General features: G+C 41.7%; 2 protein-coding genes across 6 annotated transcripts; one reads left to right on the top strand and one right to left on the bottom strand.

The window, feature by feature from the left end:
- Positions 1–1,004: 1,004 nt before the first annotated feature.
- Positions 1,005–9,727, bottom strand: LOC135492394 (protein phosphatase inhibitor 2-like). 3 transcript variants are annotated; one of them, XM_064778855.1, is made up of 5 exons: positions 9,644–9,720; positions 9,123–9,146; positions 5,347–5,559; positions 4,110–4,210; positions 1,005–3,324 (listed from the first exon to the last, which is right to left on the bottom strand). In XM_064778855.1, the coding sequence occupies exons 1-5, from the start codon at positions 9,718–9,720 to the stop codon at positions 3,206–3,208; spliced, it is 534 nt and encodes a 177-aa protein (XP_064634925.1). In that variant the 3' UTR covers positions 1,005–3,205. The 3 variants fall into 3 exon arrangements, with proteins under 3 accessions (XP_064634925.1, XP_064634926.1, XP_064634924.1); XM_064778856.1 differs by lacking the exon at positions 9,123–9,146 and having other exon boundaries at positions 9,644–9,727; XM_064778854.1 differs by lacking the exons at positions 9,123–9,146; positions 9,644–9,720 and adding an exon at positions 8,077–9,025.
- Positions 9,728–10,689: 962 nt separating this feature from the next.
- On the top strand, positions 10,690–21,348 carry LOC135492216 (deubiquitinating protein VCPIP1-like). 3 transcript variants are annotated; one of them, XM_064778510.1, is made up of 15 exons: positions 10,690–10,844; positions 11,371–12,238; positions 12,572–12,700; positions 13,585–13,715; positions 13,857–14,187; positions 14,376–14,463; positions 14,673–14,816; positions 15,030–15,163; positions 15,408–15,577; positions 15,730–16,011; positions 16,162–16,429; positions 17,146–17,268; positions 18,366–18,556; positions 18,835–19,401; positions 19,579–21,348. In XM_064778510.1, exons 2-15 carry the CDS (start codon positions 11,380–11,382, stop codon positions 19,651–19,653), a joined length of 3,492 nt encoding a protein of 1,163 aa, XP_064634580.1. In that variant the 5' UTR covers positions 10,690–10,844; positions 11,371–11,379; the 3' UTR covers positions 19,654–21,348. The 3 variants fall into 3 exon arrangements, with proteins under 3 accessions (XP_064634580.1, XP_064634579.1, XP_064634581.1); XM_064778509.1 differs by having other exon boundaries at positions 17,143–17,268; XM_064778511.1 differs by lacking the exon at positions 17,146–17,268.
- The last annotated feature ends 6,246 nt before the right edge of the window (positions 21,349–27,594 follow it).

The raw sequence follows: 27,594 nt of genomic DNA, 5'->3' as shown, positions 1-27,594 counted from the left end.
GTGGCTGGTGTAGCAGGAGGACTAGTCTCCTGTCTCTCACAACCTGTGGCTGGTGTAGCAGGAGGACTAGTCCCCTGTCTCTCACAACCTGAAGCTGGTGTAGCAGGAGGACTAGTCCCCTGTCTCTCACAACCTGTGGATGGTGTAGCAGCAGGAGGACTAGTCCCCTGTCTCTCACAACCTGTGGCTGGTGTAGCAGGAGGACTAGTCCCCTGTCTCTCACAACCTGTGGCTGGTGTAGCAGGAGGACTAGTCTCCTGTCTCTCACAACCTGTGGCTGGTGTAGCAGGAGGACTAGTCCCCTGTCTCTCACAACCTGTGGCTGGTGTAGCAGCAGGAGGACTAGTCCCCTGTCTCTCACAGCCTGTGGCTGGTGTAGCAGGAGGACTAGGTGGCTGGTGTAGCAGCAGGAGGACTAGTCCCCTGTCTCTCACAACCTGTGGCTGGTGTAGCAGGAGTAATAGTCTCCTGTCTTTCACAGCCCGTGGTTAGTTTAGCAGGAGGAACCGAACAGTCCTCTAGCTTTCACAGCATGTAGCTGCTGAAGCAGGAGGTATGGTCTCCAATCTTTGATCACAACCGCTGGCCGATATAGCAGGGGGAATAAATAATCTCCGGTCTTTTACATGTAGCTTGTGAGGCAGGAGGTATGGTCCCCAGTCTCTTTGATCACAACATGTGGGCAGTTCTGCAGGAGGAATAGGCTCCCGTCTTTGATAGCTTGTGGTTGGTATGGCAGGACGAGTATTTCCTGGTCTTTCACAACTGGTGGCTGGTGCAGCAAAAACAATAGTCTTCTGTCTTTCACAACCTGCGCCTTGGTGTTGCCAGAGGAATGTTATCCTGTCCTTTACAAATTGTGGCTGATGTAACAGTAGGAATATTCCTCTGTCTTTCACAGCTCGTGGCTTGCGTAGCATGAGGAAGTCCCCAGTATTTCACAACTCCAGGAAGAAGACAGTACAACCATACAGGTTGAGAAGACAGTAACAACCATAAATACATTTATAGCCTTATTTTTGTACTTTTATTAGTATGTTTTGTAATTTTCTCCCGAATCATTTTCCCTCACAATATCCCATTTCTAGTCTATAACATTAGAGATATTGTCAGATGAAAAAAGATTACAGCTCTGCTGCTATTAAACATCGAGTTAACCATCTTGCAATGGAACCATTTAATTCTGCAGTTTCAAAATTAGCTTCCAGGGAAATCAAACACTTAGAAACAAGCGCAGGTATGCTAGGAGATTCTATCTGAACCACAGTTCTCCCTCAAAAATGTCAATACATAATCCAGGCATGTAAATTTGAAAGTTTGTATCCCCATTCTTACAATGAAATTCGTTTCGATTGTCATGAATATGGCTAATTTGACGTATCATAATTTCATTTTCCAGAAGCAGAATCATGCCCTTATATTACCCATCAGAGAACCTATTGTGAACTTACCTGAGTATAGTCACCATCTGTTAGTGTTAGTTTGATTTTATCTTTGTAGTTTATTCTGAATTATTTTTCATCAGGCCATTCATATTGCAACACAGTTCAGCTGTGTATATCACCTGTGCATACCACCTTTTGTGTTCATAGTGAGATCTTCAAATCTTTTCCACAACGACAAATATATCATAGAGCAAAATTTCATTACATAGTAGGAGAACTATATGCCCGATGACACTTGCCCACAAAAGAAAAACCATACATTTGCTCTGATGAAACAGTCAAAATTGACAGAACACAAAGACCAAACAGCATTGACAGCACTGTTTCTAGTTTAAGTACCTTTAACCCTGATTTTTTGCTAATATTCATGATTTATACTTTATTATGCAAACACATGAAAATTGCATAAGTAATCTAAATATTCGATCAAAATGGCACGCAACTGTACAACACAAAACATAGAAAAGATCAAGAACTGTACAAATAATGTCTGACTTTCTCATTTTGAGGCCAACAGGTTTTAGAATGAGAATAGACTTATCTTGTCACTATCACCCCACAGGACAATGCCTAACACTTGGAAGAAAGTCACGCCATAGAAAATACCCTGCTCCCCCCCAAACTGCCACTGAATAGTAATGCATTGGGTCAACAAGCTTGAGAACTTATGGTGTGAAAAAGTTTTACACATGAACATTGACAAAACAGATTGTGAGTGAGAGTACTGAGCATTCAAATCAAGAAACTACCTCTAAATCACACTCTGGCGTTGTCACACTAAAAATTGTGTTTTTCTACTTAAAAGCTAGAAAATTAATAAAATCTTGCTTAACTACAACATTCAGAAAAGCTTTTAGTGCTCCAAGATTATGGTTTCATGATAATTAAATGCGCCAACCGAGAGAAAAACAATCAACAGCAATATTTATAACATGTAACAATCTTTGACTGAAACCGTCTAGCACATTCTTCATACAACAACTCTACAGTACAGTATGTCACGAAAAAAAAGTCACCTGGTTTGGCTACTGGTTGTTCCTTCTTATACAATAGCTCGAAAATAAGAATGGAGCAAATTTTGTCAACTTCACAGTCTACATTATATGTCACATCTCATGTGAAGCACAACAAGACCAAGACACAAATAATGGTCAGCTCTGTTTAAGACAAGATCGAGATAAGTAATACAATTGGTATGGAAGCCAAAGCAGTCTGAACTGCTGTTTTGTTTAAACTCCTCAGCTGAGTTTTGGATGTGTGCGCCACCACAGATGATAGTGAGAACTGGCTAAAATGGTGAAAAAGTGACAAGGCTATATGGAACTAGAGTCAAAACAATACAAGCTTTTTGGCATGCAACCCTTTTAAACTAATTTGAGATCACAAATCCATTTGGTATCACATCCTGATATGTACATTTCTCGATGGACTGTAATCCTCCCATTTTAGTCAAGGAGCAAAACACCCTTGGGAAATGGCAAGGGCTACCCACAAGTTGTCCCAGCAACAATCTGGTTTCATCAGGGAAGCTTGAAGCAGATTGTTCATTTGCAACTCACTGTCCCAGTAACAATCCGGTTTCATCAGGGCAAGCTCAAGCAGATTGGGAATTCTATTCCCAAGATAGCAGGTACTTTGCAACAGCAGGCACATCAGCATAGCTCCCTCAACAAGTCTCACATGATCAAATATAATTACAGCACGATATTTCACTTGGTGACCGGGTCAAGTCTATTTCCAGCTCAATTGACATGTGCCCATCATTTCTCGTCATCATCATCATCGTCGTCGTCTTGTTCCATTAATTGTTTTGCTAACTGTTTGGCGTAAAATTCATTATAATGGATCTTTCGTTTGTCTCTAAATGCCTTCCTGTGTTCTGAAAATATTAAGACGTTTACAGAATTAGCAACCGCAAGACCAGATACCAATGAATCAAAAAATGTTACAACGTTACTTGATATTTGAAAAATCCGTATCTGTGTTTTATCAACCTCAAGAGTCTGAACCAAGTAGATGACCAATAATGCCACAAAGGACTGTGCCACCAGCTCACTAATGGTATATGAAATGAAATATTCAAAGAAAGACCCATGACAGTTTTGTTGAGAATTTACAGGCCAGGTTGTCGCACATGAAAAGAGTGATTTTAAGCTTACAGACCGACAACAACTATCCAAACTACCCGACCACATTGCCACTCAAGACACTGTTTGAACAATTTCTTGTCTGGATTCAACTCCAGCGTAAACAGGCTGAGATATCAAAGTGTCTACACTTCCGCCACTTAGATACTGCCTCTATCAGTAAGAATATGGCCAGGTTACCATGGCAACTGCCATTACTAGCAACGCTATTTCAACGTCTTGTATCCAAAAATTGGTTGACCCTTGAGAACTGTGGCATGAAATTAGACCCAATAAATAGCAAATAGAATTATAGCAAATTAACATATCGACTGCTGAGCACAATTTGTTAGGCAATCACAGCTGCCATGACCATCGAGGCTATTCTGGTGTTTTCAATCTGGTTATCCTACTCTTGAGAATAGACGTGACATCAATGAAGCTCGGGTTATTGTCGAATGTGTGTGTTTTTTCGGGGGCGGGGAGCATCTTTCAACACGTTCCATGGCAGACTGAAACCACTTTTAGTCAATCTCACCTTTTTCTTCTGGTGTTAGGTCATCATTGTCATCATCATCCATGTCTTCTTCTTCTTCATCTCTTTGAGGAGGTACACGCACATCTTTTTTTTCTTGTAATCTAGAGAAGTATGCAATTAGGTTTAAAGTAAATACCCGTTCAGGTTTGGCAAGGCATTTTGCATCTAGGTGCCCACACACCTCTCTGCCAGGTCATCCTTATTAGATCAGGGGTGTGTTCTTTCTTTGGCGGAACAAAGGATTGGTTATCAACCCCAGATTTTAAATAATTACATGAGACCCATGATGTCAAGCTGTGTCATCACTCTGTCATTATCAGTGCTGCAGTTGACAACCCACCCCCCACCTCCACGCCTAACAATCATGCAAGATTTATAGCGTAATTTGTAAGACCCAAGTCAACATGTATATTATCTGTCATTCATGGCTCTTGTTCTCTGCTTAGGTAACCCCATTTTCCATTCCATGATTAGCAAGACCTCCAACAATCTTGATGAAATGATTGTAATTTTGCAAGACCTACGTCAAGCTTTGTTATCAGTCATTCCTGACTGTTTCACATTGTTCTCTCAGCTCAGGTATCACCACCAGACCATGATTAACACACCATATCCAGCATTAGACTCCCAGCGATCGATTCTCATTGATTGCAGACAACAAGGAGAACCCTTGCGCTATTGATCTGATGTTTACGTGCCTGTTTTTGCACTGTGCTGATGAATTAACCCATTACCCTTACCATGCTCTGGCAAATACCATCATCTCAAGGGTCACACAGACGATGGCTTTCTCTTCTATCGAATGGCATATAACATGTAACAGGAACCATTGCAATGAGGAACCGGCGCAATTTATCCGCCGCGTGGCGCTGCAATCGATCATACCAAAACTCTCCATTTCCAATGCATTAACATGTTATTTCTGACCCCGAAAACGATCGCTTATTTTCTACCGATTTCGGCGACGTTTGCATCTTCCTGTTTTAAATCTATTGATCTATCAGTTTCTTAAGATAATTTTGCGGAAAATATGCGCGATGCCAGTTATTGGGCACGTTTTCTGTCGTTGAAATCCTGTGCAAAAATGTACGCAATGGTTTCCCGTGATTGACCTCATGCGACGTCAACAGACCAGAAAATGACGTCATGGCGTCAGAAGGTACGATCGATTGTGGCGCCGCCACTGGCATTTATCTTAACGCCGGTTCCTCATTGCATTGAATTGAACTGAATTTACCTTTTTAAAACACTATCTGTGTCTAACGTTTCTTTATCATCAGTATCACTAATACACTCTATACTTCGTCGCCGTTCTCCACCTTCGTCCTCAGGGTCTTTATAGTTACTATAAGGAGTTTTAGGTTCTTCGATTTTCATATGACCGTAGTCTTTGTCCGCTGGATGTAGCGTGGCGATTATGTTCATTTCATCCCATTGCGTCGACTTACCCCTGAAAGAATACATTTTGACGCATTAGTTTTCGCCTCTGTAGATGAATTATTAGTTGACACATTCGAACTAGTTTTCTCAGTCATTGTACAGCGTACAGTGTTATCTATTAAATCTTCGAAATTCTCCATTGAATGACCAACTGACTTTAAAGTAAATCTACCCCAACAACTAGCCCCTCTTTTTCAACAGCACCCTCCCTTTAACTAATTCCTGTATCACTTGATAGCTACACAACTTCGACATCATTTCCAGACTCAACAAAGCGATAATCCCAGAAGAAACATCTATATTGCATCTGCTCACGACGCCTGCTTTTTACACCATTAGTCAGAATGATGATGGATTGGATATGATTTTTTATGATCACCTGTGCAAACAGGATGGCATTATAATTCAATATAAGTATGCAAGCAAAATATATAAAATCGCCTTATATATTCTTGATACTCTACCACAGTTCAATTTTAAGGCAAACATGGTGATAGGTAGCATAACAGAAGTGTGTCACTTAAGAGGTCATGAGTTCTCAAATTATGTAATATTTTGTCTTTTTGCACCCAGATGACTTATTTACTTGAGATAATTTTAAAACTGAGCTTGCTTTAGTTTAAAAAATGCCTAGTTAGCTCATAGACCGTAATTTGATCACATTTTGACCCACATTTATAGTTTACTCTTCACCAAGTATTCGAATATGAAGAACTCAAGCGACACGCTCTCCTCTGACAGATCTACCAATTTCACATCCGACAACGAAATTACTCCAGATCGATATGTGAATGATTGATGTGAGATTGGCGTCAAGAACATGACTCGGGGAAACAACGACTATTGATAATAGGATAGTTACAGGAGAACACCAAGCCGCAGACGTGGCGGGAGATTAAGGATGGAGTGGAGTTTCAGATTGTGCATAGCACGACACTATGATCTAACTCAGTGAGAAGGTGATGCAATCCTATCAAGGTGAAAGACAGCCTTAATGCCAATATAGTTTGTGAGCTCTGTGATCTGACATAAGAACAGATAGACAAATACTGAAATAGGGTACGAGTGAAATAAAACATATTCAGTTAAGGAGTGGGCATTTGAACATGTTAGCATCTGACAATCAAATATACTGCAAACCCGGTCAGGAGCTGCCCTTTGTACTTTGGTCAGGAACTGTCCTGACTTTGAAATTGTATTGGTTTAACATCAGATCACTACCAGACTTTTAATACCAACTTTCAATGTTGCAGCGTTTCCCTAAATTTACGGAAAAGACACACCAGCCCAAGAATGGTGAGTCCAGCCACTTTCCTGCAGCAGAAAATGAAACCCTGTCTGCTTTAAATAACGAGAGCTAGTATAAGCTAAGACTGAGGACAGACTGCACGCAGAGGAGATCTTCTCAGATATCTGGTCTTCATTGATCCACTTGGGCAGTGAAATATATCCACTTGTCTGTCATAACCAGCTGACAAGATTCACTCCAGGGTTTTGTAAATTGTCTCTTATGTGAGAGGAAGATATGGATATGGATGGTGAAGGATTCCAAACATGGTAATAATGTTGCTCTGGTAAAGATGGTGGCCATTTAAATACTAGTGACGGTCACTGGCCGTTTCGTGCGCGGAGCGGAAGGGAAGGAACCAACATGCCCAACACTACCCATGACCTGAACTGCCCTATATTTGAAGGACCTCCCCCCGCTCAACACCGCCTTGATACAGCTTACCACATGTATATTGCTTGTCACCACCCAATAACCATGGCAACCATTTCAAGAAATGAACTAAGATTGATCCATATTGATTTTTAAAATGAAGCCACATTTCTTTTTTGATTCATACATGTAATACTCTGCTGGCTATTCAAGGAGAGTGTCAACAAAAACCGATGGGAATGACTGTGCTTGGCAAGGGGTGAGCCATGGTCTTGGTTATAGCTATTACATACTGTGATGGAGGTGATACTCAAGCACACAGCAAACAAGCAATTTTATCCCAAGGACATGCAATATTTATTGCCGCAATTAGCAATATATCAAAACGAAAGATCACCAGTCTGCAGACAAAACTGCAATAAAACCCTTAGGGTATATTGCACCTGGCAGTGATGACCACTTCTTGTCACTTGCACCTGCAGTGCAATGACCCCTGCAGACAAGTGATTTGCGAGATGCTGGCTGCGTTTAAAATTACTTGCCTGCGGAATGCTTTAAGCTTGTTTTATGTCACAGACTATTGGGGACTAGCCTAGTCAACACTATCGTTATGGCTCAAAAACATCTAGAAGTATTTCTATCAATGTCTATCGGTCTAAATCACCTTATCATTAATGGCAATTTAAAAATTAACAGGTTGTTGCTGCACCATCAGTACAGTCATCATGACAGTAGGTGTTATTTCGCTTCATCAGTTTTACTCTCAACATAAATAGGTACTTTATTTCTATGGAAACAATCAGTGCATGTACATGTAGTGTGTGAGCTAATGACGACATAATGAAAACAATTTTATTGTCTCCTTACCGAGGACGTCTCCTGAAAAACATACACACATTGAATGAATTGGGAATGAATGTTGTATTGTAGGAAGTAGATTTCATGCATTTTACAAGCTGCATGATGCAAAGACATGTACAGTACATGAAAGATAGTATTAGTAGGATGCTATGCGAATCGAAATCACTGCTGCGATAGCGACAAGTGTTTTTTTATTCTAGAGGCAGACTCCATCACATCCACCACTCGTTTATCACTCTAATATACCAATTGCTCGCGGACAATTTGTCCAATAACAAATCGCCAGCTCATGCTATGAATACCAAGCGATCATCAATAGAGATCTTCGCCCAACTCGGTGGGCAATATTTACTGGTGAAGGCATGGTAGGAGGTGGGAATGTCAATATTGAGGAAACGGGACGAGGGAATTAATAAAACCTGCGATAACGTTCCCGTATCATACAGCTAGATCCGGATGATATCACAGCTGCACACTGGTAGATAAGGTCTCCAGTATGAGTTGGCTGCGTAATATGACAACTACTGTAATTGTCAAGGTCATTACCATACCTTCATGAAATTTGGCTAGGCATGTTATGACTCAGTTCTTCAGTGGTACTCTGTAAGCTGCAAGTGCAAGTCCACTTTATCGTTATACAGCCAGAGTATTGCTCTTTCATCAGACCTATACTGTAGTTAATTGTTAGAGTGCAACGCAAGGAAATACAAAAGGGTCATGCAACATTTTGGGAGGGCCGGGGAGCCAATTCCAATTCCAATTCACCAAAAACGGTGAAGCAGAAGTGGACCAGTGGTGCAGTAATCCAGTAAAGGTGTCATTTTATGTACCCGGTACTGCTCTGAGGGGCAATGGTATCAAAAGGATGAAGCAATCATTCACACCATTGGAAACCCTGAACCAACATGCATATTTTTTCTGCAAGCACAATCAACCAAGCATAAGCCAAGGACCAGTTTGATTGTTTGTTAGGAAAAGGGAAAATCACTAGCAGCGAAATATTTTGTTATTGTTGCAGAAGAATGAAGGCTAATGCCTTTTTGTAGAATTACCTCTCTACATCTTTTGGAGTTGGGCTATAATAATAAATGATAAAGTAAAAACAAACAATACATTTTTTTACATCTCATCAAAGTACCCGGTAGAAGAACATAGGCCTACGGCTCTCAGCCTCTGGGCCTGGTGCATGGTCACATGGTGGTAGGCCGAGAGGTATGGTAATTGGTATGCACGGGGGCCACGGCTGACTCCCGCTGAGCTCCACCGCTTATACAATGAATATATAGTGCTGAATCTAACATCACCAAGTGTCCTTACTGTGCATATTCGTCACCCGAGGATGGCCAATTTGACACCACTGCTCCTCCCTGTAGTCCCCCTTTAAAATTACCATGTAGGCTATGCATGTAGTAGGCCTACTAGTAGCCTACATACACGCATGTCAGATACGCAAAACACCACGGAAGCAAAGTTTAACGATGATTTTCGACAACCTAGAAGGAATGAAATACCTTGGTGATGAGTTATATGGTTAGATGATGTTCTTAAATTGGCAAAGAAATCGATGACTGACCTTGTTGGCTCTGCTTTGTCGAAACTTGACGAATTTTTTAGGATGCCCTTCACCGGCTTCTTCCCAGATGTCGCCATTTTGACAACTGAAGATGGAGCGCATGCGTATGGGAAAGTGCAAGTTTTTCCTAACCTTTTCGCCCCCAGTCGTTTCGCTCCAAATCGAAGTCGCAACTTCTTCAGAAGAAATGGCATTTGCCAAAGTGACAGCCACTTCAAATTCGAATAGGCTGGTTACTCCATGCTTAATTAAGAGATAAGACAGTCACAACCAGGCCTATTCTAGCTTGGGAGCTCCACTGGTTGTCAAATCGATGAGAGAGATAACACAGTCACAACCATGCCGAATTTTGCTAGGGAGCTCCGCTGTGATGTCAAATCGATGAGAGAGATAAGACAGTCACAACCAGGCCTATTCTAGCTTAGGAGCTCCACTGTGTTTTCAAATCGATGAGAGAGATCAGACAATCACAACCGGTCGGTCCTAATTGAGCTTGGGAGCTTCACCAGGTTTCGAACGCGATGAGAGCTATACGACAGTCACAACCAGACTCACTAGTTTGGGAGCCCCACTGCGTGACAGCGTCTCCAATGCGCTAAGAGAGCTAATACAGTCACAACCCACATAATTGCTTGATGGGAATTTAAGAAGTTTTTGTAAATCGCTCGCTGATAAATGATCGAGATAGTAACTGCAAGCTCGTGTCGATATAGTAGAAATAAAAACGTGAAAAATTGAAGTACGCTCTGAACCCATGCGGGAGGTGGACGGTAAACCGGATTAATCTTGCCCATGGCCTCAGAAGATTGATTGCATCCAGGAAGATCATGGGGAACAAGCAACCTTTCCTCCCCTGCATTGTAAAATTGATACAACTGTTGGCAGCACAGACGTTTGGCCAACTTTTCAAGAAAAGGGCTTACCTGGGAGTCGAACCCAGGACCTCTCGCAGTCTAAGCATATGTACTTCCCCAAGGTACTTTATCAATCCCAACAAAAAAGTCCCAGGGACCGAAACGACTGGGTGCGAAAAGGTCAGGGAACGAAACAACAATCAACATGATGAAATTGGTAAAATAACAAGGAGTTTATTGCCATATTATTGTCGATTTCAGCTCGTTTACTTTGTAAAACTGTCACTGACAGAAGATTTTCGTCAGCTTAATGATTACGTTTTACCCATTCTGTGATATCTAGCAGTGTAAGTGTAAAATAAGAGGTAAAGAAAGTGGGGAATTTGGAGGACAGTCTGGTATACTAATCCTAGTCCAAGACAAGTTACTCAATCACTCATTCACTGAATCAGCTGGTTTCATTTTCAATTTCATCAATGACTGTGTGTGATTGGTTGTGAAAGTACGTCAGTGCTTGTTATTGCAACGAATCCTTTCATTGACTGTGTTACTGTGGTGGGGCTATGTGATCCGCCCAAATGACCAGACACTGTAGTGTAATAGACTAAATAGATTCAGTTAAGTCAGGTATGACAATATCATTGTTCTACCCTTAGCCAGCCATGGCCGATGGTGAAAACATTCTATACCGGAGACAGTTGTGTGATATGCCGTACTCAGTTCATTCTGATCTATCAGGGTAAGGCATATGTGCCCTTGTCCCAGCGTGCGTTCTGCACTCATTAGAAAATGTTACCAATCATGGATGATGGATGACACCCTACGTATTCAATAATACCATAAGCATCTTTCCTCCTAATTTATTTTTTTTAGGTTCCAAATATGGCATCCGGTGCATCAGAGTCCAAGGAGAAATACAGAGTGCTTAGTGGCTGTTGCCCAGATGAAAAATGTAAGACAAAGCTATTCTTTCCAGGATGGGAGCCAAGCATTGAGTGTACAAATTGCGGGCAACGTCATGAACAGAAAAACCTCCATAACGTAGAAAAAGTAACAAACCAAGAAGTTGCACTACATAACATGTTGAAAAATGTCCTGTTGGGCAACAGCAAACCAAAAAAAGGGACGGATACCATCAAAGTGCTTGGTTTATCTAACTATCACTGTAAACTTTTATCACCGTTATTGAGTAAGTATGGGATGGATAAGACAAGTGGGAAGGCTAAGCTACTCAAAGACATGGGACAGGGAGAACAGTTTGACTGTGGGGTGCTCTGTGATCGCGCATTCCACCTCGATCAAGAACACCTTGATGTGAATGGATTTGGCCGAGATCAGACAAGTATGGAATACTTGGCAGAGACTTTGGAGGCAATGAGTCAAGTTAATGAAAACGAAGACAGGTTGATTCCTATTCATGCTGACGGCGATGGTCACTGTTTAGTTCATGCTATTTCACGATCATTAGTCGGACGAGAACTTTTCTGGTATCCGCTACGTGACAATTTACTCGCTCATTTCGAAGAGCGTTTTTCAGAATATTCAGAACATTTCAAGGACTTTATCGACACAGAGGAGTGGAAGACTATTATTGCAGAGTGTGATACAGCATTCATTCCTCCCGATGGAGAGGCACTGGGATTGCGTAATATTCACATTCTTGGACTTGCAAATGTTTTGCGGAGACCAATTATCTTGCTGGATTCATTGTCTGGATTACAGAGTTCAGGAGATTATTCTGGTAAGCATTTTAAAAACATTACTGATTAGCCTTATCCTGGTAAACAGTCCTGACAAATCGTCCCCATGCAGCCCTTACCCATGGAAAGCAACTAGTAAAGTTGGCAAATTAACAGCAAAACCTTCCCCACTGTCTACTTCAGCCTTGTTTCTGCAGCTCTCAGTATCCCGAGTTATCATGCTGATCTATCAGCTTTGTACATCTACATGTATCTTTACTTGAAGAAAGGGGAGACTTGAGCATTGACGTACACTGCCGGTATTGAGTCGGAATGCAGGGTTATTGGCAAATGTTGTCTTTCACGTTTTTGAATCTTGAATCTCTTCTATTCAGGTGTCTTTCTGCCCGCTATGATCCCAAGGGAAAAGTGCATCGGTAAAGATGGTCATCTTAACAAGCCGCTTTGTATCGCATGGAGTAGTTCTGGACGTAATCACTACATACCATTAGTGGGTCTCAAAGGTAAACAGAAAGTCCAAAGTGGAGAATTGGTGTGATTAGCATGATAGGTTTGATTCTGTCAGGGGTGGGAGGTAACTTTTTCCTCAGCGACTGACCTGGCAAAACAGCCATTGTGATTGTTCAATATTCTTAAAGTTCATGTCGGAGGTAATTTCAATCATATGACATGCGTGTTGCCCAAATTGTCACTAGAGTGCAATACCCTACATAAGTGACTATCAGTGCCAGGTTGCGGCAGCCATAGTTTTGCTGGTGCTCTGTTTCCAGCCCTGTTCTTGACTTGTTCTCATTTTCATCAGGTCCATCTTTCGCCATTCTGATCCAGATCAATATTGGGTCAACTGACTGTATTCGATTTGTCGCTTCATAACTACGGTACAATAATGACCATAGAATGGGAAATCAATAATAATGATTGGTCTCTTCTCAATTGATTGGTTTTCTGCTGCGTTTCATGCTCTGTTTATCTCTCTGTATCCTGTTAGTCTTGCTTAGGGAGGAAAGCTACAGGGTTGGGTGTTATCCTTGTGCTCAGTTGAGATCAGCAAGGATGAGAAATTTGTGTCCATATTTTGTTTCAACACTGATGAATCCATATGTAGTCTAGTTATAGGTGGAACTGTGTGCACATCAAATCTTGGGCGTGAACCGCATCATTCTAGATACATTGTACATGTTGTACAGTAGTCAGAACATGCACATGATATGCACTTCGTTGTTTTCAATTGCACAAGTACTACTTTGCGTGTATTTTTTGTTTCTGTCCATTGTCCACTGTTCAGGTCAGACTTGATCCTGTTCACCGTAATCACTACAAACACTTGTCATCAATGTGCTTCTCAAAAAATATGTCTCTAACAGATCTTGTTTATTTTCATGTCTAGGTAAACCACAGCCACGAGTCCCCCGTTGGATGATACCACAGGCCTGGGGTCTACCAAATGAGCTCGTCAATCAGTATATTGAGTTTGATGCACTCGACGCTTGTGTGATTGGTGGCGATAAGGTTCTACAGGTTTGTAAATATTCATTAAAACTGCCGGTTATTTATTATTGCCGGTATGGATTATCATGATTGATCTACATGTATATTTTCCTGGGTAAAACTCATTGCCTCTCCCCTGGAATTGAAACAATTTTGTTTCTGAAATTTCAGGATAGGTATATCCAGCGTTTATGCAAAGCTATGGAGGAAGTGTTTGTTGAGAGGCATGCAGTTCATCCATCGTTAGTGGCTGACGTTCATCAGTATGTCTACAAGAGTACGGGCATTGTTGGTGTCCGCCCCGAGGAGGTCCTAGAGACAAGCCAGAAAGCGGTACAGGAGGGTCGCTTGTATCGTTGCCTTCTGTGTGATGCCATATCCGAGTTGACCATCGATCCAGAATGGCTACAGAGCGGTGGAATGTTGTATAACCTGCTGGCATCTGAAAGTGATAGTCATGGCAAGCTGAAGTCGCATAAAACCTATTCAGTACCAAGTCATGGTAAGAACTCAAAAGTTGGTCTGACCGATATACTTCTCTCACTTCTAGGGATGATTCTGCTTCAAAGTTGGCTTTTAAAAGTTGTCATTATCTGTTGTCATGACCCTTCTTCGAAGATATATTTTCCAAGTTCTACGAATTCTCCGGTATACTGTGAATTTTATAGTGTTGATTTCTCTGTCTTGTAGGTTTGGTTTGTAAATATGAGCCAGAGAAGGACTGCCTCATCCCTGACCTATCAGCTTGTGAATTGACAAAATGTAATTGGTGTCATGGGTAAGTCATGACTGATCGTTATCCTAGATTCACGGGTTCAAACCTCAAACGAATTGCTGCTTGGTCCTCTTTGTTGACCTCATCTCATGTGAGTGCCACATGAGCAGTTCTTTGATACCTGAGTGTGCCCTGCTATGAGACAGCCTAAGTCTGTATCCTCAGGAACAAGAAAAAAGGTGTCAACTAAAATTATTTTGTTTGTATTTCAGTGGCCAGATGAGGCGTGTGAACCCAGATGGCAGTCCGTGCTATATTAATGGTGACCGAACGTCCAACAGGGCTGGCAAGACACGCTGTCAGTGTGGTTTCAAACACTACTGGGATGGCAAGGAATACGATAATTTACCTGAAGTGTAAGTATTGTGTCCATGTCAGATAAGACGTAAAATTCCACCTGGTGTCCTTGCCAGGGTAAGTAGAAGACTTGTTGGAGGCTATCCAGCTTGCCTCATCAGAATCAGTTTATTTATTAACGGCAGGGCTTGAATCAATTCTGAGTTATCCGTTATGAGGACATGTCGTCACACCATTGAGTTCATTGCTTTTTATTTAAATGTTATTTGTAGCTTTCCTATAAGTCTTGAGTGGACTGGTAAGGTGATCGTGGAGAAGGTCGTCTGGTGGCAGTATGAGACAGATACGAGCTTGAACAGCAACGTCTTTGAGGTGGCACAGGAGCTAGTACAGAAACATTTTCCTGGTAGGTCAATGCGTTTAGAACTGCTTGCTCAAAAAACTTTTGTCGTTTGTTGATTAGTCATGTCATTGGTTTCGTGAAGATAGAAAAATTACAAACTCTGATATGGCTGAAGCAGGGTATTTATCATCTGCACAAAGGGCATGTGAATGTCTCATTATCCGGGTCACTACATTGAAATAGATCGATGGACTCTATCTGTAGGCATGACCAGTTTTTACAAGAATCTGTTCATTATAAATTGCAGGGGAGTTTGGCAGTGAACGTCTTGTGCAGAAAGTTGTTGACACAATATTACAACAGACGGCACTAAAGCCAGAGATGTCAGAATCAGCTTGCTCCAATCTGGGACCAGATCCCATGGATACAGGATGGAGGGATGATACTGCTTCAAAAATCATTCTGACCGGCCATGCTGTAAGTAGATGTACATTTACAGTGGAATCTCTCTTTTGAGGGCACTGTGGACCCTGGCAAATGCTGTCCTTCAGCAATATGCAGCAATATGCATTTTCTGAAGAAAACATTGATGCTGATTTGTCCTTATGGTTGTCTTTTGTCTTCTTTAGCATAAAAGTATACACAAAGAACAATTGACGATGAGCGAGACAGAAAAGGAAATACGGCAGAAAGTTACCCAGAATGCCGCTCAGCAACAGAAACGAAAATCAATGGAGTTATCGCGAATGCAAGAGAAGGCATCTCAGTTTCCCCAGAAGAAACCGCAGTCTGGTTCAGACGGTCAGTCGCCATCCGACTCTCCACTGTCATCACCAAGAACGCCGCCATTGACGTCACCACGGACACCGACCGAGAAGAAGATCAGGCTTCAGACATCAGACGGACGAACGGTATGCTCTAAACTTGTATCTGTCATGTAGTGTCCACTGCCACTGCTGCTATGGCTTAAGGACACCCCTCTATTACAGATACCGACGCCCAGTCCCATGGGGGTCTTCAATAGAGAGGTTGTACTGTACTTTTAAACCTTCTAATTTTAGATGATGATCAGTTTGGATATGGCATTAACATACCACACCCTTCAAGAGAGGATTGCAAGTGAACTAAACATTCCGCTTGATAAGCAGAAAATACGTCATGGTTTTCCACCAAAAGAACTAGCGCCCCCTAGTGAAGGGAAGGAGAATGAACCCCTGGTGTTACAGCATGGCGATAAGTTAGCAGTGGAGATCCTGCCCGGTGAAAAGCCTCTACAGCCGACAAAAACAGAGGAGAAGAAAGAAAAAGTCCCGCAACCAAAATCTGAAGGTATTGGTCCTGTTTGATATTGAATGTTCCCTCTGGGACGGTATTTTCATAAAACTACAGGTCAATCATAAATCATATCATCTTGCAGTTGAAACCTCATTTAACTGACTTAAATTTCCAATTAAATGCACTGAATGACATTCTGGAATTGATTTTTCCTTCATTTACCAGTTCGACCTTTAGTTGGTTGTGTGTGTTCTGCATGGCTCGTGCATTGCTTGGTTCCAATGCATTGTATCATCAATATCATGTTGATGTCAGTGTAAACTTGGGTCTTCTCAGAGTAGAACAGAGTGTATGTCCAGCTTTGCCATCATTTGTCTGTGTTTCCCTGTAATATCTGCCTGCTTTTATTTCATGCTGCTCTCAGTTAATTTTGGCTAAGTTTGGTCATGCCACATTATCAACTTTGTTCCAGCAAAGTCATTTCGTATTTCAGTTGTCTGAATTCTCTGTTTCATACTCTGAACTCCTAAAACAGGATGTTTTGAGAGTAAAGGTTATTTTGTGGTACACTTCTGGACACACCCTGTAAACCTCACCTTTGCAATTCCCAGTTAAATGTGCCGGCAGAGTATATGCCATGCCCTAAACCTGACCCAAGTGTAATTAAACATGACCAAGCCTGTCCTCGTTCATTCTCCAAGCAGAATTTGACACGGAAGTGGTGTCTGTCTGGTGACGAGTCCTCATTTTCCATTCTTGCTTGCCAGTAGATCGTCCAACCTTCTGGCCACAACCTCCCTCTCCGCCACGTCAGTCATGGGGCTTATTTGAACAAGACGCGCACAGCAACACTGCAGAGGATATGCTCAGGGAATTGAATCAGAATCGTAGTAGTAAGTTTGATATACCTTGGACATTTTGCGTTTGTAGCAATAATTCTGAGGTTTTTATACCAAGATTAGGCCAGTGAAAAAAACTTGATATTCGTGAGTTGTCCAAAGTGTGCAAAAATTGATCATAGAATGATAATTTACTCAAAGTTTTGCTGGTATTCAGGCAAACTATTCATAGATGGTTGTTGTTGCCCAGCTTCAAACTAAACCTAGGCTGGGTACCAGGGAAGCTGCCAGAACCCTTCTCTCTCGGGCTTTGCCTTGACCAGGTTTTTCTGCTTTTTGCTGGCAGATCAAATGGCCGGGGTAAAGGCACCTTGGCCTATTCTAGCCTAATCTTGGGTTTCTCAAGTCTCTAACTTACTAACAGTTCTTAGTATTTTGAACATATTTTGCTACTAAACAAACTTGCATGGATTGTATAATGTAATACATTTTTGATCATTCACTGTATTGAACATCATTCTTTTGATAATAAAAGCTTGTAAATTTTTCTTATTTCCTTTAAACATTTGAAATTTCAAATGTTCATATCTTTTTCCCTGCGTGTAAATTCTGCGTCCATTCATGTGGATCCAACTCTGCCGCAATCCTCAATCCACATAAACGGACAGCTACCAAGTTGATAGCCACATGACATAAAACCTGCTTCTATCTTTAAAAAAATGAGTCCATACTCTTGAATGCTATGAGCTAGCTTGCTGCATTATGCTATATCCTTTCTTCCTTCTGAAGCTTATCCTGTACTTGTCATGGGTTCATGTTTTAGAGCTGTTTTGAATAATTTTGGTTCATTTGATTTTCATCTGAACTCTTTTTTGGCATGATGTTTATTATAAACACTAACCACATGCTCGTCATTGTTTCAAGATTTATCCCTCTGGTTCAGTCGCTGACTTTCACTGAAGAATGGGCTTTCCGGACCAGCTTCTGGTGTAATTTAGGAGTCTCTTTAACAAAAAGTCCAAAATCTGTCTCAAATCGAAGGATATTTAGTGAAACTCACGGGCACCCAAGGTTTTGAAATATTTATTTCTCTTTTGGTATGTAAAGGTAAGATGCAAAAAATATTCATTGCAATTTTCAATGCTTTTCAGATGGGGACAGCCTTGACAAGTCGATAGCCACTCTGGCTCTGATGGCCACGCTGACAGGCCGTGATTTCTGGGGCTATGTCCAGAGTATGCCTCACCTCTTCTCTATCGGCGGTCTTTTCTACAAGCAAGTCGATAGGGATATTGGTTTGACTGACGGGAAACACTGCACTTTGCCATGCTTGCCAGGAAAGGTAGGAAATTGTTATGTTTGTCAGTCCTAAATACCGGTGTGACGGGGATAGTAGTCCTAGGGCTGATAGTCCGTGTTACAATAGCCCGCATTGCTAAATGTTTTGGTTAGGGTTAGCGGTACAATAGATCATGCAGCTTAATTGGTCAAATACAATGCTACCAGACTATGACTCCAGGGGGACTATATCCGCTGTCACACCGGTTTTAACCTGTACTACCTGGTTGCCAGGATAAAGATTGTAGAATGTAAAAAAACGGCTACTGTTTTCTTTCGCAGGTGTTTAGATATACCAGAAGAGAAGACCGTCTGGAACTCTGCCTGGAACCACATGGACATTTTCCTATTGAACCAGGAATTGAGCATAAAGTATTGAACGAAAACACAATATCTAAATTAGGGCATAAACTGACGCCAGGGGAGGATGGGAATGCTGGTGCGAGTGGAACGGCACATCGACCTTTCTCCGGTCAAGGTCATGCGTTGTCATGCGGAGATAAAATGCCAAAGGACTATAAACCAGCAAATGCACATAAGGCACGCTCTGTGAAAAGTGGCACGTTTTCAGCGGACCTGCCTGCGGCAATCGAGGAGGAGTTTGAAGAAGGTTCTGACGGACTCGTTACCGATAAGGCGAAAACTGAGGTTGACTTGGATGCTCACCTCGATAAAAAGACAACCAGGAACAAACAGCCGGGATTGAAACGAATTGGCCCCGGCATGTCGGTGCTGGACCAGGAGAGTGGTAATGCCGTCAACCACCAGGTGGAGTTCATGAGGGCGAGAGCTATGAGTATTGAAGCGGCTATTGCTGAGGAGGAGGAGGAGGAGGATATGACAACCCAGGTGGGCAAAGAATCAGATGGGTGTGTGGGGGAGGGGGGTTCCTCTCATCCTATCTTGTTCAAGGCAATAGTCAATGTAAAATGCGTCCCGACAGTTTATTGATGAGTTGAGAGTGTGTATAGTCTTTATCTTGATGTTATCAATATTACATTAATGATATAAATCGCTTGCTTCCAGGGCTTACCCTCAGATATGGAACTCGGCGAGGAGATGGATACGGTGCTGCCCCCCAGTCCATCAGATAGAAACTGAGCTTCTGCGGCTGCTAATGACAGGAAGGGTGCTGATGAGATGGACTGCTGAAAGGGATCGGATATTTGTTAAACTCCTTCTGAAGACAACTTGGTAGCAACTCGCCTTTAATTTGGTGATAGAAATTGTCCTGGAATGACTAGATGAAGAGTGCCAATTCTTGTCCATAGAAAATTGAATCAATATATTGTTGATGATGTTAAGGGCCTGCACCAGTATGACTTTAAAAGACCTTCTTGTGTAGTGTCTCTAGGAAGAGGGGAAAATGTGGAACATTTCTGTGATAGGAAGAGCTAAAAATAGACCAGCTGTATAATACATGTATCGTCGCTTGCCTGTTCTGCAGTTCATAGTATTTTTTTTTCTGTGGAAAAATGTTGGTCTACACCCAACTCTACTGCATAAAAGGAAGGTTGGTTGGCCAAGTTCTGTACAAATATACTTGTACATTTGCAGCCTGATATGGTCAGCTGCATGGGAATCGACCTTGTTTAACTGCAAGTGTAGTGTAGTGTCCTAGTAGTAAAGTAATGTACATGTATTTACACTAGGTATTTATTTTAGAGAGTGTGTTTGTTTCACCCAAAGGCATGCGGTAATGAAACTGCTCTGTTGAAATGTTATTCTATTCTACACCAATATTCTGCAACTTAGATATTGAAGTATCACAGGATTTGATGTGCTTTCATTTGAATGTTGAAATGGTTTACATGTACATGTACAACATTATGTTATATGCTCAGGCTTTGTACATGTAATGCACCAAATGTACTGTTGATATCATGTAAATGTATACAAATGCAGTTTATATACAGAAGTTTCAACTAAAATCATATGAGGAGACAGCAGTAAATGTCTGTGAGGTACGACAAATCAGGAAATATTCACGATGCCAAAAGTGGTCAAATTTTCTCATTTTCAATTCGCAGTGAGCAAAATTCCACACTTGCTGCCAAAATCCATTTTAACTCCCTCTCTTTCACCCTTGCGATGTTTGGTGAGAGTGAGACAACCAAAACCACCTGTTCGGTATCAGTTCCTTGAACATTTATTCAGGATACTCAGTTACTTAATCATTGGCTAACTCCATGGGTGTTCTTATTCCTAAGAGGTGGTTACATATAAGCTGGATATGGGGAATATTTTTTTTACGAAATGCAGCGTAAATTGGCAACATCCTGAACTTTTCTAGTATGGGCTTAACAGTGTATAGATACATGTACTCATGAAGGATTTTTCGTATTTTGTTTACATTTTGTGGCTAACTGTACTTACTTTCTGCAGTTTGTTAATAGGCCATGCATTTGAATAAGAAATAGCATGCATATTACATCTTGTGCCTTTTTCTCATTCAAATGCGTATAAGTAAATTACTATCTAATTTTCCCGGTACTCAATCACCTTGAGATTTGCATGCTCATATTAAGTGCTGTTGCTGCAGAAGAAAATCACCGCTTTCTTGTATAAATGTATTGGTATCATCGAGTATCTAGCTCTCGACTGACCATTTGTACATATAAATAGAGTGCCATCCGCAGTCTAGAAGACGCTTAGATTAGCTAAATGTGTAAAAGTTTTGCAATAACCTTCAGCTGTGATCAGATTATCCTGGAAGTGTCTAATAACATGTTCAGGCTTGAAAATTGTGTTCGTTGCTTCATGATCAGTTTTGTCAATTTGTTCCAAGGAGAATAAAATTCCTTAATGGATTAAAAACCTGACTTCTGTTTTTCATTTAATACGTGTACTTGTTACTGAAAGTAGGGCCCACTCTGCTCTCTGTCCCTCCTCCCAAGTAAGAGAAGACACATCCTGAATCGAAGCAGACACAACCAGGAGTCATTGGAACTGCCATAGTGTTAATAATGTTTGGCCAAGGGTCAAATGGCGACGATCAACAGTACTGAAGGTTAATAGGACGACAGGGATGAATTCTACCAAAGTTGAGAGAAATGTGTAGGACAGGAGGAAGGGTAGAACTGGTTGGTTACCTATGCTCCACTTGGGGGGGGGGGGGGGGGGGGGGGGGGGGTTTAAGTCGAATATCAATGTCACTGCCATAATGTTTGAGAGCTAAACTCTGGGAAGCAAGAAGTACGTTTATCAGCCACGGATCCAAGCGGGTGCACCAGACGCGTGGCTCCTAATTGATGTAAACTTTTTTTAATTGACCACTTATGAAATTTTGGAACACACCTGTCCAGGAATTTTGATGAGAAATGCAGTGCACGCTCCCTCTTCTTCCAGTTCCTAGATTCGCCGACCCTCTTACACCATCATCTTATACCATTGTGAATATTATCATGAGGAAAACCCTTCACCCGAACTTTTCAAGCTGAAGTACACACTGATTCCAGGTGTTCGAGCACTCCAGAGAATGGTTTGACTAGTCGGCGGCTTGAATTCCCGAGGGTACATTGAGGCCAACAACTATTTTGGTTGACCTCGATTCCAAACCCTTTTTCAAAATGGCCATTCAAACCATAAAATCAGCTACAAACATTCTTTGTTGAAGGGACAACTTTCGCATGAGACAGGCAGTTTTTCATGCAAAATAGCTTCAAGTATAGGACCGTGACTTCTCAAGGAGCTGAGAGAATTATTGACATATCATCAAAACAGCAAAAAAGATCTCACCAAAACGGAATGTATAACTGTACGTTTTCCTAAAAATCTAAGATTTGCAAGTCACGTCAAACCCGTCTCACATTACACGCTAAATTCATCATTAGTGATGAGCATTTAGTTTGTAACTACAGTGATGAGCAGGCGGATAGATTCAAATTAACTTCCTGGCTACCTAAATCCCCGCGCACACCGAAATTGTCCCTTCAAATCACCTGCACGGAGCTATATAGATACGATTGCCGTGTGCATGGGCATTTCCGACTCCAAAAGAATCGACTCGAATCTTAATTCAAATCCGGCATTGCTGACATCATTGGCGCCAAAGACTACTTCTTTTGACCCTGTTGACCTCGCTTCTAAAATTTTTTTGGGAAAGCCATTCAAACATTAAAAGCAACTGCGAGCATTATCTAATATATCACCGAGCTGTATAAATACGATCCATCAAGAAAACTCTGTCGCAATATTGAATTATACGATTATCTGGGACTATTTGAACCCAATTACTCTTCCGCCAGCGAGACCTCGTCACAATCAAGGCGCTTTTTCAATATGGCGACGAATTGAACAAGCTAAATGCCTGTCTATCATGCCCCTATCAGTAAAGCCTTGATGGCCTCGGCGGTTAGACGGTTTCACTGCGGATTGGATGGTCACGGGTTCGAACCCAGGCGAATCTAGCCTTAGTTTGCCTGTTTTTTAAAGCATTTTCTTATTATTATTTATTCATGTACGTTTATCAGGCGCGGATCCAAGCGGGTGCACCAGACGCGTGGCTCCTAATTGATGTAAACTTTTTTGAATTGACCACTTATGAAATTTTGGAACACACCTGTCCAGGAATTTTGATGAGAAATGCAGTGCACGCTCCCTCTTCTTCCAGTTCCTAGATTCGCCGGCCCTCTTATACCATCATCTTATACCATTGTGAATATTATCATGAGGAAAACCCCTTCACCCGAACTTTTCAAGCTGAAGTACACACTGATTCCAGGTGTTCGAGCACTCCAGAGAATGGTTTGACTAGTCGGCGGCTTGAATTCCCGAGGGTACATTGAGGCCAACAACTATTTTGGTTGACCTCGATTCCAAACCCTTTTTCAAAATGGCCATTCAAACCATAAAATCAGCTACAAACATTCTTTGTTGAAGGGACAACTTTCGCATGAGACAGGCAGTTTTTCATGCAAAATAGCTTCAAGTATAGGACCGTGACTTCTCAAGGAGCTGAGAGAATTATTGACATATCATCAAACAGCAAAAAAGATCTCACCAAAACGGAATGTAACTGTACGTTTGCCTAAAAATCTAAGATTTGCAAGTCACGTCAAACCCGTCTCACATTACACGCTAAATTCATCATTAGTGATGAGCATTTAGTTTGTAACTACAGTGATGAGCAGGCGGATAGATTCAAATTACATATCAACTTCCTGGCTACCTAAATCCCCGCGCACACCGAAATTGTCCCTTCAAATCACGTGCACGGAGCTATATAGATACGATTGCCGTGTGCATGGGCATTTCCGACTCCAAAAGAATCGACTTGAATCTTAATTCAAATCCGGCATTGCTGACATCATTGGCGCCAAAGACTATTTCTTTTGACCCTGTTGACCTCGCTTCTAAAATTTTTTTGGGAAAGCCATTCAAACATTAAAAGCAACTGCGAGCATTATCTAATATATCACCGAGCTGTATAAATACGATCCATCAAGAAAACTATGTCGCAATATTGAATTATACGATTATCTGGGACTATTTGAACCCAATTACTCTTCCGCCAGCGAGACCTCGTCACAATCAAGGCGCTTTTTCAATATGGCGACGAATTGAACAAGCTAAATGCCTGTCTATCATGCCCCTATCAGTAAAGCCTCGATGGCCTCGGCGGTTAGGCGGTTTCACTGCGGATTGGATGGTCACGGGTTCGAACCCCGGCGAATCTAGCCTTAGTTTTCCTGTTTTTTTTAAGCATTTTCTTATTATTATTCATTCATGTACGTTTATCAGGCGCGGATCCAAGCGGGTGCACCAAACGCGCGGCTCCTAATTGATGTAAACTTTTTTTAATTGACCACTTATGAAATTTTGGAACACACCTGTCCAGGAATTTTGATGAGAAATGCAGTGCACGCTCCCTCTTCTTCCAGTTCCTAGATTCGCCGGCCCTCTTATACCATCATCTTATACCATTGTGAATATTATCATGAGGAAAACCCCTTCACCCGAACTTTTCAAGCTGAAGTACACACTGATTCCAGGTGTTCGAGCACTCCAGAGAATGGTTTGACTAGTCGGCGGCTTGAATTCCCGAGGGTGCATTGAGGCCAACAACTATTTTGGTTGACCTCGATTCCCAACCCTTTTTCAAAATGGCCATTCAAACCATAAAATCAGCTACAAACATTCTTTGTTGAAGGGACAACTTTCGCATGAGACAGGCAGTTTTTCATGCAAAATAGCTTCAAGTATAGGACCGTGACTTCTCAAGGAGCTGAGAGAATTATTGACATATCATCAAACAGCAAAAAAGATCTCACCAAAACGGAATGTATAACTGTACGTTTGCCTAAAAATCTAAGATTTGCTAGTCACGTCAAACCCGTCTCACATTACACGCTAAATTCATCATTAGTGATGAGCATTTAGTTTGTAACTACAGTGATGAGCAGGCGGATAGATTCAAATTACATATCAACTTCCTGGCTACCTAAATCCCCGCGCACACCGAAATTGTCCCTTCAAATCACCTGCACGGAGCTATATAGATACGATTGCCGTGTGCATGGGCATTTCCGACTCCAAAAGAATCGACTTGAATCTTAATTCAAATCCGGCATTGCTGACATCATTGGCGCCAAAGACTATTTCTTTTGACCCTGTTGACCTCGCTTCTAAAATTTTTTTGGGAAAGCCATTCAAACATCAAAAGCAACTGCGAGCATTATGTAATATATCACCGAGCTGTATAAATACGATCCATCAAGAAAACTCTGTCGCAATATTGAATTATACGATTATCTGGGACTATTTGAACCCAATTACTCTTCCGCCAGCGAGACCTCGTCACAATCAAGGCGCTTTTTCAATATGGCGACGAATTGAACAAACTAAATGCTTGTCTATCATGCCCCTATCAGTAAAGCCTTGATGGCCTCGGCGGTTAGACGGTTTCACTGCGGATTGGATGGTCACGGGTTCGAACCCCGGCGAATCTAGCCTTAGTTTGCCTGTTTTTTTAAGCATTTTCTTATTATTATTTATTCATGTACGTTTATCAGGCGCGGATCCAAGCGGGTGCACCAGACGCGTGGCTCCTAATTGATGTAAACTTTTTTTAATTGACCACTTATGAAATTTTGGAACACACCTGTCCAGGAATTTTGATGAGAAATGCAGTGCACGCTCCCTCTTCTTCCAGTTCCTAGATTCGCCGGCCCTCTTATACCATCATCTTATACCATTGTGAATATAGCATATACCCATGGAGCGGGCAAAGTTGAAATGTAATATACATTAGTTAAATGGCACGATGATTGAGCTACATTAAATTTCTAACGTTACTGAAGTTTTATTAAAGGTTAAACACGAAATGAACTGCATTTAGGGACTTATTGCTGCTATCTACATGCAACCCCCAATAGATTGATTGGAGTACGCTATTTTGCACAATGCATTGAGACCAGTGACAGCAGGTCCTGTTCCAAATAAGGCCCTCACATGTCAGGCATATTACCTACCCACTCCCGTACCCAATGCCACTGTCGGACCAAAGCCAGGCGCATGGAGAGATGCAGAACGCAATTCAAACTGACAACATCAGTCAGTAAAGAATAAAACAATGAGCAAGCGCTGGCCACTGTACATATTTTGTCCATCCTGGCATAACTGTTTATTGATACCCTGACTGCATGTTCCGGTAGGCCACTCTGCAGAATTTGCCTCATCACTCAGGTCAGTGTTTCTCGAATAGAACTGAAATAGAATAGGCTAATCATTAATCTCCCTGCTAATACCCTGCACCATGGACCAGGTTGTATAGCACTACATACGTGCTGGAAGCTAATACTGATGTGGCAGGGAGAATAGGCGTGAAGTTTGTGTATGCTTTTGAGAATGAGCGGAGCTCTCCAGTCGACGTGCACTCTGAAAAGTTGTTATTTATTCTAAAACCACGAAGATATTCGACGTATGACACCCTCAGTGACACTCTTACGTATGACCCAGACCTACGAAGCCAAAGGTTGCAAGAATTCGACGCATTTCCGAGGCCCAATTTTGAAACAAAAATCGCCTCCTATTAAGCGGCCACAACGCGCATTATAGTATAGATTATCATGAGGAAAACCCCTTCACCCGAACTTTTCAAGCTGAAGTACACACTGATTCCAGGTGTTCGAGCACTCCAGAGAATGGTTTGACTAGTCGGCGGCTTGAATTCCCGAGGGTACATTGAGGCCAACAACTATTTTGGTTGACCTCGATTCCAAACCCTTTTTCAAAATGGCCATTCAAACCATAAAATCAGCTACAAACATTCTTTGTTGAAGGGACAACTTTCGCATGAGACAGGCAGTTTTTCATGCAAAATAGCTTCAAGTATAGGACCGTGACTTCTCAAGGAGCTGAGAGAATTATTGACATATCATCAAAACAGCAAAAAAGATCTCACCAAAACGGAATGTATAACTGTACGTTTGCCTAAAAATCTAAGATTTGCAAGTCACGTCAAACCCGTCTCACATTACACGCTAAATTCATCATTAGTGATGAGCATTTAGTTTGTAACTACAGTGATGAGCAGGCGGATAGATTCAAATTACATATCAACTTCCTGGCTACCTAAATCCCCGCGCACACCGAAATTGTCCCTTCAAATCACCTGTACGGAGCTATATAGATACGATTGCCGTGTGCATGGGCATTTCCGACTCCAAAAGAATCGACTTGAATCTTAATTCAAATCCGGCATTGCTGACATCATTGGCGCCAAAGACTATTTCTTTTGACCCTGTTGACCTCGCTTCTAAAAATTTTTTGGGAAAGCCATTCAAACATTAAAAGCAACTGCGAGCATTATCTAATATATCACCGAGCTGTATAAATACGATCCATCAAGAAAACTCTGTCGCAATATTGAATTATACGATTATCTGGGACTATTTGAACCCAATTACTCTTCCGCCAGCGAGACCTCGTCACAATCAAGGCGCTTTTTCAATATGGCGACGAATTGAACAAGCTAAATGCCTGTCTATCATGCCCCTATCAGTAAAGCCGTGATGGCCTCGGCGGTTAGACGGTTTCACT

This window comes from Lineus longissimus, chromosome 8, assembly GCF_910592395.1.
Source record: "Lineus longissimus chromosome 8, tnLinLong1.2, whole genome shotgun sequence".
Taxonomy (NCBI): Eukaryota; Metazoa; Nemertea; class Pilidiophora; order Heteronemertea; family Lineidae; genus Lineus; species Lineus longissimus.
Note: the sequence above shows the minus strand (reverse complement) of the source record. Positions and strands in the feature narration are given on the sequence as shown.